This window comes from Tauraco erythrolophus, chromosome 3 (assembly GCF_009769465.1).
Source record: "Tauraco erythrolophus isolate bTauEry1 chromosome 3, bTauEry1.pri, whole genome shotgun sequence".
Lineage (NCBI taxonomy): Eukaryota > Metazoa > Chordata > Aves > Musophagiformes > Musophagidae > Tauraco > Tauraco erythrolophus.
Genome location: NC_141467.1, coordinates 26163560 through 26183323, shown reverse-complemented (window position 1 = coordinate 26183323; position 19764 = coordinate 26163560). Strand labels below are relative to the sequence as shown.

At 34.8% G+C, this 19764-nt stretch overlaps 2 protein-coding genes across 2 annotated transcripts in view; both read right to left on the bottom strand.

The window, feature by feature from the left end:
• The window catches only part of LOC104380972 (ATP-binding cassette sub-family A member 13-like), a 155317-nt gene extending 145610 nt beyond the window's left edge, over positions 1-9707 (bottom strand). Inside the window, exons 1-7 of the mRNA XM_086608936.1 lie at positions 9695-9707; positions 9029-9147; positions 7562-7734; positions 6398-6474; positions 5738-5859; positions 2711-2905; positions 513-677 (exon numbers count right to left, since the gene is read on the bottom strand). Coding sequence (XP_086465062.1) covers positions 513-677; positions 2711-2905; positions 5738-5859; positions 6398-6474; positions 7562-7734; positions 9029-9147; positions 9695-9707 — 864 coding nt within the window. The remainder of the gene's footprint in view (positions 1-512; positions 678-2710; positions 2906-5737; positions 5860-6397; positions 6475-7561; positions 7735-9028; positions 9148-9694) is intronic.
• A 2799-nt stretch (positions 9708-12506) lies between these two features.
• LOC147528990 (ATP-binding cassette sub-family A member 13-like) lies at positions 12507-17141 on the bottom strand. The gene has a single exon (XM_086609091.1). It carries the CDS (start codon positions 17139-17141, stop codon positions 12507-12509), a length of 4635 nt encoding a protein of 1544 aa, XP_086465217.1.
• Positions 17142-19764: the final 2623 nt, after the last annotated feature.

The window sequence follows — 19764 nt, the reverse complement described above, 5'->3', positions numbered from 1 at the left end:
ACCTCATGGCACTTTTTTCAAAATGTCAAGCAGAACTATTACACAAAAACCTGAAGTGACACTAAAAGAAACCCATGCAAGAACTGCAGATGCTATACTGAAATCTTATCCTTTAAAAAAGCAAAGCTATTTCTTATAAACAAAGTCTGTTCATTAAAAAAGGAAAACAAAATAAAACAAAACAGCATTAGCAGAAAAGGCATGTCTATCTCCAATTCATAAATAATACATGCTATTATTAACCAGTAGCTAGCACTATTAACTTAGGCTGTGATCTCATAAGTTAAATGATAAAAGAGATGACAGAAACAACATATCAATAGCCTCAAAATTACCAGAGTGCTTGAAAGAGATCAAATGAATGTTCCTAGGGTCTATGGACTCTCTTTTCTCTAAGTTCCCAACTTTCTAGGACACAATTTCCATTAGTGTTCCTCCTTAACTAAGTGCACATACCTAACAAAGCACCTCACGATGGTACTTAAGTTTGCATATTGAAATCACACACATACCTGCTGCAATGCAGAGATGTCAAGCACACCAATATTTTGAATTCCTTGGAGGAACGTTGGAAGGTTTTCCATGACATGCTGGGCTTTATTGAGAAGAGAGCTGATACTAGAAACCACATCCAGTAGTGTGTTTAGCACATTGCCTGTCTCAGATGGTATCTTAATCTTGGAAAAGAAGGAAAAAAATCACAACAATAAATTCCAATTAGAAACAAATTTTAACCTTTCAATGAAACTATCGAAATTATTCCATCTTTTTCTAAAACTGATTATACAATGTTCCTGAAAACCATGTTTAACAAAACTTGTAATATAACTCCCCAGTTACTCTCAAATTGAGCTAAAGAAAAATTTTCTGGTAATGTTATAACTGGCTTATGACAAATCAGAAATTAAAATACAGAGAATATGTTTATATCTATCAAGTTGAAGAAAGCTCTCCTACCCAAAATGCTAGTGGGATCTGCAACATCCTGTCTCCTTGGAATTCGGTGTGAGAACTTTTCCTTCAACAGGTTCAAGATTCTCAATGCAACAGTTCAATATTTTAAAAATAATTCATAATTTAAATTAAATTGAGCAACTACTTCCATTGCTTTAGGAATCATATTAAACAACAAACTTCCCTGTCACACTGTTCCTTCCTTTGGATTTTTCATACACACTGCCTTTTACCCAAAATAATTGCGTGAATTTCATTCCCTGCTTGAATAAAGATCAATTCGCTGTTTGCTGTTTCCATCATGCAAGTTTTGGCATTATAAATTTCTCTATATTTCCTTTGCTTTTATAGGTTATTTAGATGATATGGTAGTACAAACTGATTCATTGTTGCCTGTCTATGCATGATAATAAAAACAATAAAATCTCATTATATACTTTCAGCTGCTTCCTCTGATTATCTTTATTTTATCCACCTTTATTTGACTTTCTACTATAATAAAGCCTATGTTTAATTTTCTTCTTAGTCTTCACCTGCTTTTACATTTAAAAAAAAATAAATCTTATTCAGTTAAAAATGTTAGCAAAACTTCCACAATAATTTAGGATGAGCTGACAACATTTTTTCATTCTTTGCTAGAAGTTCATTGTGCCTCAGTAGGGTTCAGTATAAAAGACCATCAGAATAAGAAGCGTTTTTTTCTCCCCACACCCCTCCCCCTCCAGCTTAGCAGATAATTCAGAAATTAGAAATCTTTTGTTTCCCTCTAGTATCTTAACATATTCTGGGAAATCGTCTTGGTTTTATAAGTGTGTGGTGTGGCCAACCTGTTTAACTGTGTGTGCAGCATCTAGAATATAACCCAGCATCTACAGCTTTAGAACAGAATGTTCTTCCTCTTGATGTCATAACTATTTTTCAGATGTTTGTACTTATGACATTTATGTCTGTCAATTACCCGAAAAAAACCCTGAAAATGTCTGCTAACTATCACAAATCCCATCCAATAATTTTGCTCTTAGAAGTAAACAAATGCCATCTCACTGAAAATCCACACCAGATTCCAGATTACCTACAGTTGTATAGATAATATAGTTTTGCTACAGACTTCTGCGTCCCCTTCGTTATAGTTTTGGCACTGTATTATTCTTGTCGAAGTTGCTTGACTTGGATCATATAAAACATAGGAGGTTTGCCCTTATAAAAGGACTCCATCCTGAGAGATGGAAAAGCTCCTTCCTGAAAAAGCCACCTGAATTGTCAACGTATTTTCTGCAGCAAATAAAATGCCTTCCAGAGTGCTATGATTTTTTTTTCCCTAGAAAGTAATTTTGTAATTCTTGTAATGCGAGCTCCTACGCTTGTTTTAGTTCCAGTGATGCCAGATCAGTTTTCCACGTTTAAAAATTAAGAACCGACTAATTGCATGAACTGTAAACTCTGCTAAAGATAAATAAAACTATGTCTTCAACCTCCCATGTTTTCTCTAAAGCTTTCATAATTAACTCTTCAGTGACAATTTTCCTGAGGAAGCAAGAAATGGAATTCAGTAGCATCTACCAATCCCATTCTTCAACTGCTGTGTTTGCTTTGTGGAGCTAAATGAAGACAAAAAAATGCCACATGTCCAGTGTTTGCTTCCACAGAGAAAGAACATTTGAAGAAATAATAGAATTATTCATTTATCTACCTGCATGCTTTAGATCACCTTAAATAGAAAAACATAGCAACTGAATGCTTTTTTTTTCCATCTTACCTTGTAAATGATATGACGTAAGTTCAAATTCTGTATAATCAGTACAAACATGGTATACAAGTCCAGTGCTGGCAAAGAACATAACTCTTCCACTACCACGGAAGTTTTGCTTTTCTCAGGTAGCTTTAGCAGCAGGCTAAGTACTTCTTCATCACATCTTCCAGTTAAAGCTACCACAAAGGCACTGTAAAAAACCTATCATAATGTGTGTATGTCAAAACTTTTTCTCCCTTACATGCATCACCTTCTTCTATAGCCAAAAAAGTGAGAATTTTTGTCACAGTAACATGACAATTTACAGTCATCAACAGACCTGAAGTAATGAACTAAACAGCTCTGTAACAGATTAGTATTTTCTTACTTTATATTCTATGTACATGTAAAGAGAACAAGCATATATCCTATAAAGATTTCCTTTCGATTGTGAACAGATGGATCATTCATTCTCTGAGCATTCATACCATAAGCAGGCTTATTTACAATGCTGAACATACCCATTCTAACAGATATACATCTTTGTTGCAGAAACACCTAGAGATAAAAATCTAGAATCGCTAAAATCCAAACAATAGGGACCTTCCTTCTCTCAGACAATCCACAAATTTAACATTTAGGGATGCCTATATGGCACAATGTTCACTCTGAACCAGCTCACATTTCTCAGTTCAACACTCCTGTGAAGTGTTATTATTTAATAGTGAGTGAAGGGAAAAATGTCTAAGCAGACCTCGGATGAGACTACAATAAAAACTCCTTGGATAATGATGGTATTTTTTCTTGCTACAGAAATGTCGCATCAAAAGACAAATGCTTGCAGCCCAGTTATCTCTGGAGTTCTTAGCTATGCATTCTTTCAGGCATTTCAAGAGAAAGGAAACAGCAGCAAGCCCAGAAAAATTGCAAATTCTTAGACTGTAGGAGCCAAACTACAGTAGTCAGGGCTCCACTGTATTCCTTAGGATAGAACCTGCCTGCACTGCTTCCACTGAATACATCTGTAGCTAGTAATAGTACTCAGCGAGTGAGGGGATCCCCAAGAAAATCAAACTAGGAGCCAAAGTTGGTCAAGCTATGCAATTTAACTCTTTAATTCCTATGAACATTTTAATTTCCAACTTATTAATTTGACTTCTAGATTTTAATTCTAAAACAGAATTTTACCTTTATGATTTCAAAGGATTTCCTATATATTTAAATATTAACTTTTTTTGTGCAAGGAAGAGAATATTTAAATATATAAATATAAATTAAATATAAATATAAATGTAAATATAAATGTAAATATAAATATAAATATAAATATAAATATAAATATAAATATAAATATAAATATAAATATAAATATAAATATAAATATAAATATAAATATAAATATAAATATAAATATAAATATAAATATAAATATAATTCTGCTAGCAGCATAAAAATATGTTTATTTGGACTTCTTCTTATGGAGGAAATTTGACTCTATAATACAAATCGAAGTTTATTTCCTCATGTCCCACATGAATAATCCAGTGTTAACCCATTCAGCATTTTATCCACTAGATTAAGTCCCTCTGAACTTTCTTTGTGGCTTTGTACCAGAGCTAATGGTTCTTATGTTCAGTAAGTGAATGCTTATAGTCTTCAGGTTGCAGGATTTGAGCAGTTTCAAAACACCTAACCACATGGCAATGAGCACGGCCTGAGCACAATATTGTGGTGGAAATTAAGGATAAGTGCAATAAGCACAAACAACTTATTTGTTGTAAGCAAGCAGGCTTACTTTTACCATTCCAAAGGCAAACGCAGTAGCAGTGTACAATCACAGAAATACAGGACTGCAATGGACCTGCAGCTATCATTAGTGTTATCAGACAGAGGCTATATATACGATGAACATAATGAGCATGCCACAGTTATAGCTTAAAAAATTACTTGTTCATCCTGCATAATCAGTAAGAGACATAGGCTTTAATGCTTCAGTTGGACTGAGGGAGGATTTAAGCACTTAAGGAAACAAAAAATTCTGTATGGATATACAAATGTGAGATGTGTACATATTTCTAAACTCTACATAAGACTTTGGCCAAAAATAAGGATAGAAAGTAATTTCAAAATTCAGTCAATTAACACTATTATTCCAAAAGATCAAAGGTGCACCGAGCCCCATTTAACTGAATCGTTTCCAGATGACTTTTCTCATTACCATTTACTGGTATCAAAATAACAAGCAAACCATAAAGGCAGTCAGGTTGCCATAGAAGCAGAAGAACAAATCATCCATAAGTAGTTACGATGGTCTGAACCGTCTTTTTAATAACCACAACTTTCCACAAACAAAACTTGGAACTGTTTCTGCAAGTGGAGCATCAGTGACACCCAGCGGCTGCTTGGTTGACCTGATCAGTTTATACCAAACGTTCCCTCAACTCTTTTCAGTCATACAAAAGTTAACAGGAGAGAGAACCTGTAAGTTAGGTGACATTTTTTGTGATTCCTGTTAAGCACTGGGATGACAGGAAACAGTAGCAATGATAACACACACAGTCCTTCACTCAGAAAACTTACACAATCCAACCTTTAGAAGATTTTCAAGAGACAGCAGATAAATAGAAGTGCAGGTGAGGCAAGATATTGGTAAGCTAACACAAAGACAGTGAGGAGCACACAAAGGAATGAAAAGAAATATATAAATCAGATGACTCCATACTGCAAGGATCAGAGGTGGAAGGTACAAAATGACAAAATGACTTCTCCAGGAACCTTCACCTTTTCTACAGTACCAAGACAGCAAAGCTCAAGTTCCATGTCAGCGCAAGGGGGTAAAACACTGCTGAAAGTAATGAAGCAGTGCCATTTAGACCAGAAGACTAGTGATACTATAAATTGATCTCTTAATGCTTCACATCATTATTTTGAAGTCCTAAATCTCACAAGATATTCCACATAGAAGTGAGAAGTTAAAATACAAGGTTGTGTGGTTTGTTTTGGTTGGCACAGCGGGCTGATCAATTAGTTTAACACCCCTTTTTGATCTTTTACCTTTGAATGAGAGATACTTGCTTCCAAGATGGTACTGATAGTTTCCTGAGAAATATTGACAGAAGAACCAATATCCAACCTCAGCTGAGTAAGATTCTGCACACACTCTTTGACTTTCACACCTGGAACAGAAGAAAATTAGTGCCAATGGTACCAATCTGCTTAATTAAATTGCCCACAGACTGTATTATTTTTGTTAGATTTATTCTGAGGGGTGATCAAGGACACGAAAACTTCATATCATGTACTTCACTTCTACTTCAAATGTAAAGGACACTCTCCTGGCAGACTGAAGCGCTAGTGCATCCGTTTGCATTATCCTGTAAGAGCACAGGTTATCTCACGTCTCTGTATTATAAGATCATCTGAAACTAGTGAATCTGCCTTTAGTCCTTTCAGATTTTCTTCCTCCACTAATTTAAGTCCTCTCTTCTCTCTAATGAATCCCTGCATCTTATTGGACAGGCTCTGACAGGGTAAACTATGCTGTTCTCTGTCAACTCAAAAATGCATGTATGCGCACAATGAAAATACCTTGCATTAAGTCAGTAGTCCCTATAAGCAGTACCCCTTTAAAGTTTGAAGAACAATTAAAAAGTTGTTCTCCTGCAAGATTACACAGTAGTGACTCGAAAAAAAGTGAAGAAAACTGGAACCCACCATTCAAAAGATGAAAATTGCTCAGGAAAGCTGCTGCTGGATTTTCTGACAACTGTTGCTTCAAATTTTCAGCCACCCTGAAATGACAGCTGTAGCTTCACAAGTTATCAAAACTAAGTCATTGACACTGCTATTTATAAAGAGTAATGTGAATAGTGCAACAGCCATGAAATGAAGCAAAAGGGTATCATTAAGCTCTATGTGCACACACTATGCATGCAGTAAGCAACTCTACAGACCTTCTCATGCTGTATTTATATGGTGCAAGAATCATCATATTTCATGCCTAAATGAGATTGCAAACGTAAAGATCTTCCCATGATGGCTAAGTGCTCTAGCAAACAGTAGCTTATGGAGAAGCACAGGTCTAGCAATGTCTCACTTTCTTACTGAAACACAGTTTCTTACTGAACACGCATTTTTTAAACCTAGAGATACAAAGCATTGCTGTTCAGGACAAATAAAGTCTATCTAATTGTAATTTAAGTAATAAAGAGTATACACACATCAGATACTATTTACCATTCAAAAACTGGACATGAGTCTATGGTCCATAAGAGCAGCATTTAAGCTCAAATTCTTCTGTATTATTACTATAATTTAGAGAGATCATTCAAGTCTATTATGAAAACAATCCAACAGTGAAACCACTATAGCAACAACTATAACAAGGACCACTTCTAACTGTCAGCAAGTTTGAAATACTCTGTAGCAGTTTTATTAATTTATTAAAATCTACTGTTTTTCCTGAAGGGAACAGAAAATATCCAAAATTATTTGGAGTTCAAGTCCGTCAGTTTACAAGTACCGTTCTGCATTTCTGACTGTTTGAACTGCTGAACTGATCTGAATGTTTAATGTTTTGCAAAAGATATTCAGCTGCTGAGAGGACAAGGCTATAGCAAAACACCTTTAAATAAAAAATTAAGATATCAAAATTTTGATGTGACAGAGGTAATAGAAAATTTTCATAGTTGTGACTCAAAGCATTCTCCTTGTGAAGCAGCAAGATCTGAGGCAAGCGCTCAGCAAAACTGAAAGGGCTTTTAGAAATATCCAGAATTTTGCTAAATTACATTTACATAATTCAGAATACAGACACATGCACAAAATAACATCTCTAACAAGAACTGTTTTGGGGGAAAAAAATATAAAATGCTTTACAGTTGCAGTTGTCTCTGTATGTTCCCCAACATTAGCTGACATTCACAGCTGCCGTTGCTGGTATTCTGCAAGGCTCTCAGGAAGGTCTCCAAAGTATTGGAAAGTTTTTGGTTTATATATGCCACACTCTCACAATCCGCCTTGTTGAAAGCAAGCCACATTTTTTCAATATCCTGCAAAACACAGTGATCATATGGTTAGCAAATTCATAAGACGATGTTATTGCTTGAAGCAGCAGATCTTGGCAAACAGATGATGTATCTCTTCAAATAAGAATATGGGTAAGGTAATACTCTTTTACTCATTGTATTTGTAATTGAAACTGGGCAAGAGGCTTCCAAGAACCAAGGAATTTTCGAAGATTTGAGGTTTGGAAATAACTAAAAATGTGTGAATTTGGCCTAGCCTATCAAGGAGATTTCATCCATTAACAGAAATGCCAACATTTTCATGTGAAATTTAATTTCAAAATGAAACGAGCTTGTCTTCTTTTATTTTTCTAATTTTAGGTAGACCATTTTTATCTTTTTCCAAAAAAAAGTTCTAAACAACATCAGTTTCCATTCAGCAAACCAAAATATCTGGATACCTATATACAAAGTTTTTCTTGCATTATGCTTTATGTAGTATTCACTTCTATCTTTTCTCCTGAATATTCTCATTTCTGATTTTGCAAGTTTTTTCATATTCGCAGAAGTGGGTCAAAGAATGGTGGTGACTATTGAGAGACTTGTGTTCTGCAAAAAGTCTGCTTTGAGATGTGAGTGATGCCTCTGGCATCTGTTTACCTTAAAACAATGCTGTTCATATCAGCAAAATGTCCAGGTAGACAAACTGGCAGAGCTATTTCATTAAGAGGCAAATTCTGTACTAAAATCATGACTTTGGCATTTTGTCTGTGTGTACACACATGTGTGCGCTATCCAAAGGCCTGCTGCTAGCTCTGGATAAGTCTCTAAATGCTAAAAGTTACTCTCTCCTGCTGGTAATGTCATGCACTGTTAAAGAAAAACAGACTGACCTCAACTGGTAACCACAATTGCTATTTTAGCTTGGCTGACTCTGGCCAAGAAGTTTGTTTGTATCTAGCTCGATTTCACAGCTGTTCCTGTGAATATTTAAAAGTATAAATGTACTCCGATTCATGAAATTAGCAATATCACAAAATTTAAATGAATTAAAAATAAGGCCACTCTTTGGTATTGAATGTGATCTAGTCATCCTAGTTTTAGGAATTCTAGTAATTCTAGTTATATTTTCAGCTTTCAAAGCTCACCAATGTTTACTTAAGGAATTCCTTCTGGGTATCACTATCAGAAACATCAGAGCTATACCCATAAAAACTATAGCTTTGTATACTCACTGTTGAGACTCATCAGACAGTAGGAAAAATAAAAGAAATTTCCATCAGTTTCCAAAGTTTAACATGTTGTAAAGAAGACTTATAGGTGTGGAAACCACTCAAACCTGATAATGATCTCGAACCAGAGTGATTCCTTCAATGACAGAGAGGAGTAAGTGACTCATTAATCCATCTTTACACTTTGTAACAACACAGTAAAGGTTGCCAATGACAACTGGTTCTTCTGTAAGAGAAAAAGTCCAGGCTTAATCCGTTAAAAAAAAATAAATATAAATCGCTGTAATCAGATGAAAAGTTCACCTAATAACAAGGGACAGAAAACTTTTTAAAAGGAAAGAAAATCTGATGTGTTAAGTTACTCAGAAACATTTCTGGCTAAATTTTTTTATCGTTGCAGAGAGCAAGAAGGACTAGTTTGATTCAATTTCCATTAATCTTCTTCATTACACTTTCCTGATCAATAATAAGAACAGCAATACCAGCTACAGAACCAGAGAATAAAACTTCATTTGTGCTCTTTGTGAGCAAGAAGTATAACTGAGAAGCTGTGTATATTACCCACATCTATCTCCTCAGGCAGGATCCTCTGATCTATTTCCCTGTGGAGACATCGGGATGTTACTAATCCTCCAGTCAGTAGTAACTTTCAAACCCTAGCTGCAAGAGAAAGGATACAGCACTACATAGATATTTTACATATCTAGGGATAAAGAATCCATATAGGGGATACTTATCACCTGATCATCCATGAAGGAAGTTTCTATCCAAACTTGCAGTCCCCATGACCCTGGAAAAAAGTACCATTCTTCTGCCTGTAGTGGGTTCATACATGGGATAGCACGGAAGGAGTTCGTCTTGACAGTTTAATTCTGGTTTATGGAAGGATCAAGTTCAGTTTTTCCCCCCATGTTTTTTTCCTTATGTTTGATTCAAAAGTCAAGAAGGAAGAATAATAAACATTCACCACTATTTCTAAAACAAGCAAACCTTGATCTTGCTCACAGAAGTAATGCAATGCAACTCTGTAATGCAAACCAAGTCAAACAGTTTTCATCTTTTCTCATTAGGTTTTGTAATGCTTTTTGTATCAAATGAAACATTATGAAACATCCCTATGACCAGAGTGTTGAAATAAGAATGACAAAAATTTATTTCTTTCATCTCAGTTCTCTCAATAAATAGGCTGTTCTTCAGAGGTGAAAGACAGATCCCAGGTACCTGGCAAACATTTTCAGTATCACTTATTCTGAGCTCTACATTGCTGCTATTTTATTCCTTGGGAACTAAATCAGTCACAGGAGAGTGGAAAATATAGTCAGAATTGGGTTGCAATCACATCTTATGTTTTATTTGGAAATGAAGTCAGCACAAGACGTTACCGATCTCATCCCTTGCTCTAGAACGACAGGTTAATGTCTCTTAATTGCTCTTCGCAAACAGTTCTGGGCATAGTTGGGTTAAAATATGAAGTTTGAAAAGCAAAGGCTTTGTTTTCCCCAAAGAAAACATAATACGAAAGGTCAATACAGAGTCTTAGGTCAATACAGAGTCTTTCTTTAAGTGTTCATATTGGGGGCTTATATACCAGAAATAAAACAAGCTTAACACATTAAAATTTGAACAGTTTGTTGAAGGTAGAATTTAGCCAATCCACTGGCTCAACATGGCCAGAAGTGGGAGGTGACATGTCCTTTACGTACGTGCCCCATTTTTCCTTTCTGTCAGCTATATGCTGCCTTGTGGTAACTCTGGCTCATTAGAAAAATCTCTGTGACTTGACTCAGTTCACTAGCCTGGCAGAAAAATAACCAGTAAAAAAGATTAAAAAAAAACCGCAAATGTGTATACAGCCTTCTGCTGGGTTTGTGAGTCAGATTAAAAAAGGAAGACGTCCTGTTGTGTCAAAGTCCAGGAGGAAGGGAAAGAGCACATGGTTAAAAACAAGAGAAGAGGAGCTGCAACTTTCTGCTTCCACTGAGGTTTTGAATCTGCATCAAAATTTTTCCTGTGCCTCTGTTGGTTTAATTGCCAGTAATCAGTCTGCTTGCCTTGCTTGGTGTCACCCAAACTAACTTATTTTTTACAAAAAGTTGCTAAGAGTAAAGCCTTAATATTATAGCACTAACATATATGGTGAACCATACCATCACTACTGTGGTAACTAACCTGAAAAGATTTTAAGAATATTCCAAATGATAAACTGCAGCTTCTGCAATAGTAGGACATTAGCAGGATATAAATGCTTCTGAAGAATCTTACAGATTTTAGATGCTCTGTAGAAAGATTAAGAAGAAAGCATTATTTTCATAACAAGGGTATCACAGAAAATTTTCAACAAGTGTCTATGTACAATTGCAATCTTCAATCAACAATATAAGGATTTCAATATTAACAGTTATTAAATTTGTCTGAACTATTTTGATATCAGAACGTAATACCTCCAGGTAAAAAAAAAAAAAGCAAACAGGTTTTCATCGAGGTAGTAAGTCATCAGCTTTCTTAAGACCTGAGGAGTGCTAGAAAGTACCTTTGCAAAATAAGCAAAATCATAATGGCTTCAGAAATACTGAGAGCCCACAGCATACACTGACTTGACAGAAAAGAGTAGAACACACAAAATCTCTGATAATCAGCATTTGGAGAAAATAAACCACTTTCCTAGTATTTGCTTTTGATATTTTAAACAGATTTGGCTGATACCTGGCCCTGCTGACCATTGGTTTGACACATTTGCATAACATTAATCATAAAGGTCTAAACACAGAGTCATGCATCAACTTCAGTATGCCATTTCTCAGCTGGTCTATGTCAGCAGGATCAGTAGCTCCACCAAGAAGACACCCTAGAGCTGTTTAGAGCAACCTTCTTGTGGGACTCATTCAGTGAGTATTACTTAAATGCAGCAACTCCAGTCTTGCAGTACTTTTATTAAATTAGTTGTCAGTAAATATTTTCCTAAAGCAGAATTTCCTCGGCTGCTAGATTACATTTGATTTGGGTAATCTAGCAAAACTGATCTTGGGTTCAAGACTCCTTCAGAAACCGTAATTGTTAAACTAAATAACACTATAATCATAGCCCCAAAAGAGTCATCTTGTTTGCATAAGTCATCAGCAAATTTAAGTTGAAGATATTTCAAATACGGTATATCTACACTTGGATATAAAAAAAAAAAAAACCAACACAAAACATCAAAACATTAGTCCCAAGCATTCCTTAATATTTAGCTCCATAGCCAAAATGACTGTTGTCCACCAATAACCGCAGGTTCAGTGTTCAGACCTGCAAGGATTTTAAAACACTAGTATCTTCAAACATTTAGTCCTATAATAATTCCAAAGAAACCACCTCAAGTATCAATACAGATAACTAAACACATCAATAACCTGGTCCACACAATATAACATGACACTAAATATGGCTAGTCTGAGCAATATAAGTTAATACAAAATATTGTTTTACTCAAAGGCACAAATCTGAAATGAAACAGTAATTAACTTAATAAAAATTTTGATTGAGCTGTTTACAAAGAGCCCTTCTGTCATTGTCAGCCCACTGTCAAAATGAAGACATAGAAAATGCTTACCTCATTTCTGCCATTACATCCTTCTGTAAATCCGTTAGTAAGAAGGTTATTTTGTTCCTGTCATGTTCTGTGGTAGGTCGAAATATCATTTGCAAGATCTCTTGCATGAGCTCCAGAGTTCTGTTTCGGGATTGAGTAGAAACTCCTCTATATTGTGCATTATCAAAAAATGAATCAATGAAGTCAATTATCTGAAGCTCAATATTGTTCATATGCAAAGCTTCTTCTATAACAGCAAGATCAGCAATTATATGAAATGGACTGTTCAGCAAAACTGAATTAGCAGTATGAGTATTATTCAATTTTTCTCTGTCAAGATGACTATCAACAAACAACATATCAGAGTAACCTTCCTTAGACTTATTTTGGAATAGCTCCAGAAAGTCAATAATGTCTTTGACAACCAGCAGTAGGTCATTCAATGAATTTTCATTAGCCATAAGGATAATTAGATCATGCATTGGTTTAGAATAATTTTTATTGTTACACTCACATAGAAAGCTGTTCATAACCTCTTGTATGTCTTCAAAATTTCTTAACATAGCATCTACAGATGATGAATCAAACTGCTGTATTAAAACATCAAGAGCCATTGAAGAGGGCTGTCCAGTGGCTAACCTTAGTAATTGAAGCTCTTGGTTTATCACCGCAATTAAGTGTGTAACATTAAAACTTACCAATAAATCTTCTATGCTTGTAACTATAGGAAACCAGAAGTTCCCAAAGTTATCAGATATATTACCATTTTCATTCAAAGCTGATAATATCATAAGCATTGAGTATGTCTGGTTTCCAGCAGAAGACAGTGTCATCAAAGGCTCAATTACAGAAAGAAAAGAAAGGACAGCTTCTCTGTCCAGAAGTCCAGAAACTTCACTGGTCATATTCTCAACACTAACAAGAACAGTCTTTAGAAGTGATGTTCTTGAATGTCTATTCCAACTTAGACCACCATAAAGATTATCCAGCTGTTGAAGACGACCTTTGGCCATCTCCATTTCTGCCACTGATACACTGCCCAATGTTTCTACGATTTGTAAAGCCATTTGTCTCTTCAGTGTGGAGGAACAATTAATTGAGGATGTGTTATTCACCTGCAGTGGCACAGCGTAGCGGTATAGCTCATTCCAAAAATCTAGCAGCTCTTTGAGAACTGAGACATTTACCTGATGGAGCTCAGAAAACTTCAAAAGAATAGAGTTCCATTCTTTAATCTGATGAAAAAAGCAAGTCAGATTATGAATGATATCCATCTGAAAGTCTTCCATAGTGCATGAGGAACTGTCCTCCAGAATGAGAAGCTTCAGCTCCTTAATGACTTCAATAACTGCATTATAACTAAGAGTAGAATTGCTATATACAAAGTCACAAGGTTTAAAAGTGGAATCACTCTGAGGTGTTGCTGTTGTAAGAGTCCAGCAGAATGCTGTAGAAAAACAAACTGAGGCCTCTTCAGGTTCATCGGACATGTCTGTCAGTGTCTCCAGTAACACAAGAAGACTTTCTACTTGATTAGAGAACTCCTCTTCAGTAAACATTGACATTTTTTCTTCCTGAGTCAGTATGAAAGCATATACTTCAGTTAGTGCTTCCGTGATGTTTCCACGAGCTAATCTTTCTGTAAGGCTGACGACATCAAGGACAAGATGGAACATCTCTTCTACATCGTAGAGCTCATCTTGTTCAAATAGTCGTGTTATTTGCCATAAGCCAGTCAGGTTCCAATTACATGAATTGTTCTCAAACCACCAGTCAGTTAACATTCCTAACTCAGAGTTCTCAATGTACAAAGGTTTGATATGTTTAAAGAAATTATCTAGGCTCCTCTGGACTTGTTTGAATTGACTTATCAAGAACTCAACATTCATGTTCCTCATATTTTGCACCAAGGCTACTGTATGCTTTAGAAACTCTTCATCATCTCTTAATGGAAAGCCAGTAAAACTAGAAGACCTGAAAATTTTAAGTGCCTTCCTTACCGGTTCAATATTCAGAGCTGGTTTTTCTATCAGTTTCTGGAGAAATGTTTTGTGTTCACCCTGCAAGTCTGAGTCAAGATTACTAATCATATATTGAAAGAACTCCATCAACAAACTAGTATTTTTCTCATGCAAGAAAGGTTCAGCATCAATATCCAAATGAGAGGAGCTGTTTTCTTGGTTTTCAAAAGTTTGATTTTTCAGAAGAGTTTGAATTTCTGCTAAAAGTTCTATTGATAAAAGCTGAACATGATGAAAAGGACTAAGGAACATCCTCAAAGTCCTGTTAAATCCATAGATTGACTGACCAAAATGGGTCTTATTTGGTGCATAATGTAAATGCTCCACCAAATCATTGGCAAGCTCTCCAGAGTTATTTAAAAGCATAAAAATAAATTCAAGCACATTAATGTCATCTTTTATATAAAATTCAGGGAGAATAAATTTTAAAGTTTTTGCTATAATATTGAAATAAACATTTACACAAATCACATCAGAACCAGTTAGGGAACATTCAGGGAGTATAAAATTAAAAATCAGATTAATAAAGTCTATTATGTTCATTAGCTTAGCATCTGTGTCAATGTTTCCCAGAGATTTCAGTAGAAATAAAATATGTTTTGCACTGTCAAGGTGGGAAGGTAACTTGTATTTTTCACTGAGATTACTTAATCCATTTATCCATCTGTTACAGTCCTCTGCTTCATCCACTGTACTATAAAAGTTTAGAAAGGAATTAAGATGAGATGAAAAATTTGTCTGTGAATGGCTTATGTCTTTCAGAGTATTGTCCAAAATCAGTTTGGTAATATTCTGGAAAATGCTGATACAAACCATATATTTGCCTTGAGGTACACTTTTAAAGAAAGCAGTTGTCTCTTTTATTTCAGTAAGTATAATTCCAAGTTCCTTTTGTGAGAGCTTGAGAATAGTAGAAAGGGAATTTCCAATGGAAAATACACCAGCATCCCTATCTTCTTCCTTGGATCCTCCTGAGGTTAAAGCATCAAGCCAAGAATTCAAAACCTCTCCATCAACAACCTTCAGTACAGATTTCTGAAATTCAGTTATCATGACTCCTATCATTTCTAAACTGTTTTCTAAACTGTTCCCTTCAAGCAAACTTGTGGCATCAACTGCATTGTTAAATACACTTTGAAGATTAGCAAGGAAAGTTTCAAAATCTTTCCACTCATTTAAATCACTACCTCCTTCAGACATGATTTTTAATAGATTCATTGCTGTTGTGGTAGCTTCAACAATAACTGTAGCTGTATTATTGCACAGTTTGTCATGAGTTGCGTTTAAAAGACTTTCAGAGAGATCTGCCAAATCCTTTCTTAGACAGACAAAAAAGGTGGAATTTAAATTTGATATCTTGGATGCTTCTTCAAAAATCTCTGTCCAGGTTTGAAGCCATGTAAAAGTGCAGTACAAAGCAGAAGGCACACTTACCTTATCTCCCAAGTTTGTTATATTGGACAGAACACTGTCCAATGGAAGTAGAAGTAAGTTGTAAACCTCTGCTGAACCATCTACAGAAGTAATGTTTGATAGATAAAAATCAATGCACCCATTATTTACCAGGCATTCTGGGGAAATATCGAGAAACTGTTCCAAATAACAAAAGGCAGCTGTTTGGAGCTCTTCATCTATAAACAAAGTTTTAAGGCTGCTCAGAGTGCTATAGACAACTTGCATCTCTTTTTTTCCTTTCTGGGTAAGAGACTGGGCCTGAAACTCTGTGTAGTTGTAAATGATTAGTAACTTTTCACAGAGAGACTTACTGGTGAAGTTCCAGAGAAGACCAAAAGTTTCAGACAGAAAATCAAAAACTTGATCCCTATCTTGGAAATCATGCAGTACTTTAAAAGATGAGATATCTTTTGAAGTCTCATAAAGAAATGTTGATAGAGTGCCATTTTTCTCAATATTTAAGACAAGATTATCATTCTGATACAGAGAGAAAAGTATCGGAACAAGTGAGGTCACCCTAGTACTGTTAATTTTTTTTATATTTTTGAAGAAATCATGCACAATTTTTCCTAATTCCTGTACTTTTATATATAAAGTTGGATGTGAGAGTAGTAAAGAGGAGGCATTACTCACTCCATGAATTGTGCTGAAAGATGCATTGACCTGATCATCAGTCAATGATCCAACTTCATCTAGATTCCTTAGGAAGTTTTCAATTAATTGTTTTAGATGGTTTAAAGCAGCAATGTTTAACTCTGGCCAATTAGTCAGGATATTTCGGAGCAATACCATACTTCTATTATGGATTTTATTTTCTGTAATGGAAAATATAATTCTAGATAAGGTCTCCAATACCTCCTCCTCTTCCACTTGACTGAAATGAGAGAGCCTAGAATCTAGTTCATAGAATACACTTTTCACTATATGCCAGAAAACTTCTGTCTTCTCTTTCATCCAGAATCTTTGAAGAGGCTGGAAATTTTTTTGTAACTCATTATGGAGTTCAGAAACTGCAAGTGAGAAATTGCTGGCAGATTCCTTCCCCTCAGCAAAATTTTTCATCCATGTAATTGTATTATTCAAGACATTTTCTATCATAGACTGGTTTGAAGAAGCTGAGAAATCAAGCATTATAATTTCTTCTATGACTTCTACAAGATTAGAAAGATCATCCATTTCCTTTTCTTCAGAAATTTGTAATTTTCCTTCTCTCTTCAAAAACTCTTTGAAAGATACCAAAATCCTGAAAAAGTAAGCACAAGTTTTTTCTTGTTAGTTACCTAGTAGACAGAGAAGAATTGGTTAAATATATATTTTATAATTTTAGAATATAGTTTGATTTATTTAATTCAAAGAAAGTTCAAACATCATTTAAACAGCTGTCATAAATTAAGCACCACAAAATCTGAAATAGCACAAATGACAATCACGTTTGTTTTCGAAAATGTGATACAACTCACCGAAAATTCACAGTCAAATTCAAATCAAGACTGGTCATGATTGAGGTGCATGGAAAAAAGAGTGTTCCAATGCAAAAATCTCAAGTAGAAAATACCTTCTCCTTAAATATGTTTTCTTTTAATAGTTAAAATGCAAAACATCACACACCATTAAAAGGCTTTGTGAGGGAATTCCTGTGTCAACTACTGGAATGGCTTCTACAGGAGAGAAACCAAGATGCCAAACAGAAAAAAAAAACAAACAACAACCATTTCCCATGTAGAATCTCTTTCCTAGACCTATTCGAGTCAAAGAAATACTTCTGCATGTATAGCAAAGAAATCTAAACAAGATAGGGGATTTTGTTAGTACTAATGTGTAGAGAAAATAATTCATACTCTAGAAACAGCAGTTAAGATCAAACCAAAATCCTTGTTCTAGCAAATAGGTCTGCATTGATCTTTATAACAAAGTTGGGAAAGAGCACAGAAGAGAAGTGATTGAACATTCAAGATATCAATTTGCATTCTACTCCTTAACGTCCATTTTGTTTCTACTTTAGGTATCAAGAATATCTAAGATTTTGAAAACCCAAACCAGGATTTCTTTGCTTCTAGAGCCCATTTTAATCAAGCTGCTAAAGTCCCTGTCAGTTTTGCTTGAATGAAAAGCACGACATGACCTGTCTAGTAGGGGAGGAAATATTCAAATCGTGCCATTTATAAACTTTTGATTCTTTATCTTTCATTGCATTAATAGTGGTTATTTCCATTTGATTGGTTAAACATGTGATTGCTCTAGCAAAAAGGTAAACAGCAGCATAATGAAAAATAAAGTTCAAAGTCCAAGTATGTAATTCAGAAAATATTCTTATCTATTAACAGATGTGATCACCAGCATAGCATGGTAAATAGTTAATTGCACTTAAAAGCAGAGGCAGCACTCAAAACTTAGTCCATGAGGGTTACTTTGTCTTTTTCCTTTTCGTTTTTGTTTGTCTGTTTTTCGTTTTGTGGGATTTTTTTTTAAACAGAGTGATGATTAAATCGCTTCTGTTTCACTGTTCATCTAGACATTAGCAGGGCTATAATGCAAGTAACTTGTTATTGTAACAATACATTGGAACTGTCAGGAGTCCACCCCTTTAGTTACTACCAATAACACACCAGAGATGGAGATGTCTTTTTTAAATGTTTTTGAATGACAGCCAGAAAGACGTATGTTTCTTTCCAGGATTCTTTTTCTTGCCAGTAATACTGAAAACCACCACTCATTTGGTGAAAAGAGGCAGGATAATTATATTCAAGAATTACGAAAGTCCAAAGTGGAGGTGGGGTAAAAGATTGCTGGAAAATGATTAAACAAAGAAATTACATTGACTAGTTCAACCTTACCGTGCCCAGGAAATAAATAAGGAATAATCTCGTAAGTCTTGCAGAAATGCTAAATAATGACCAAGGATGTTCTCCAAACTGAGATTTTGTCTAGAACATAGAGATGTTTCTAGTCCATCTGCACAGAACACAAAAATTTCAATATTAAGAGACAGATCAAAAAAAAGTTTTTATTAATATATATATGAACAACTTGATCAATTCCCACTAAAACAACCTGAATAAGTCCTATCAAGTTTTGTAGGACTTAAATATGCACAGAAGGAGAAATACACCACGTAAGTTTTAAAAGAACTAAATATGGAATTTTTATTGATATTTTGATGTTCGTTCTATTGAATGATTTAAAGGAATGAAATGCAGAATCGATAAATATCAGCTCTACATAAGGCACACATGTATTTTCCTTACAGAAAAATTCAAATACAATTCCTTACAGAAAAAAGGAAAAATAGAAGATATCTATTGAATTATACATGAACTGCACATTATTTCAAATATAATTAGTTTTATTATACCAGAGTGCACTTAATGCTGTACTCAGCACCGAAATGAACTTTAATGGTTCTTTTTCCTTAAAATTTCAGTAAAGAGAAAGTAGTTCCGTGAAATTCACTATTAACTGCCCAGATAACTGAAATATCTGGAACTGTAACAGATTACAAAGCATGTACAATCAATTCACATTTGAACAGTTCATTTCACTAACACAGTTCTTCAATTAAAAAGTACTGCTTATTTTTGCATACATTCCATAGCTGTCCCGTTAGTGATGACATATTCAGCACATTTCTGATTAGCTCTACAGAGAAAAAGAGCAGAGTAAAAAAAAAAAATATGTTCAGAAAAACAGATCTTTAGCAACAACATCTTTCAGAAATCCCAGGAACCAGCTTAAAAGAAAAAAAAAAAATCCATCAGTAACCTAAATCCTTCAGAAGCTGGAAATATAAGTGCTCAAATAA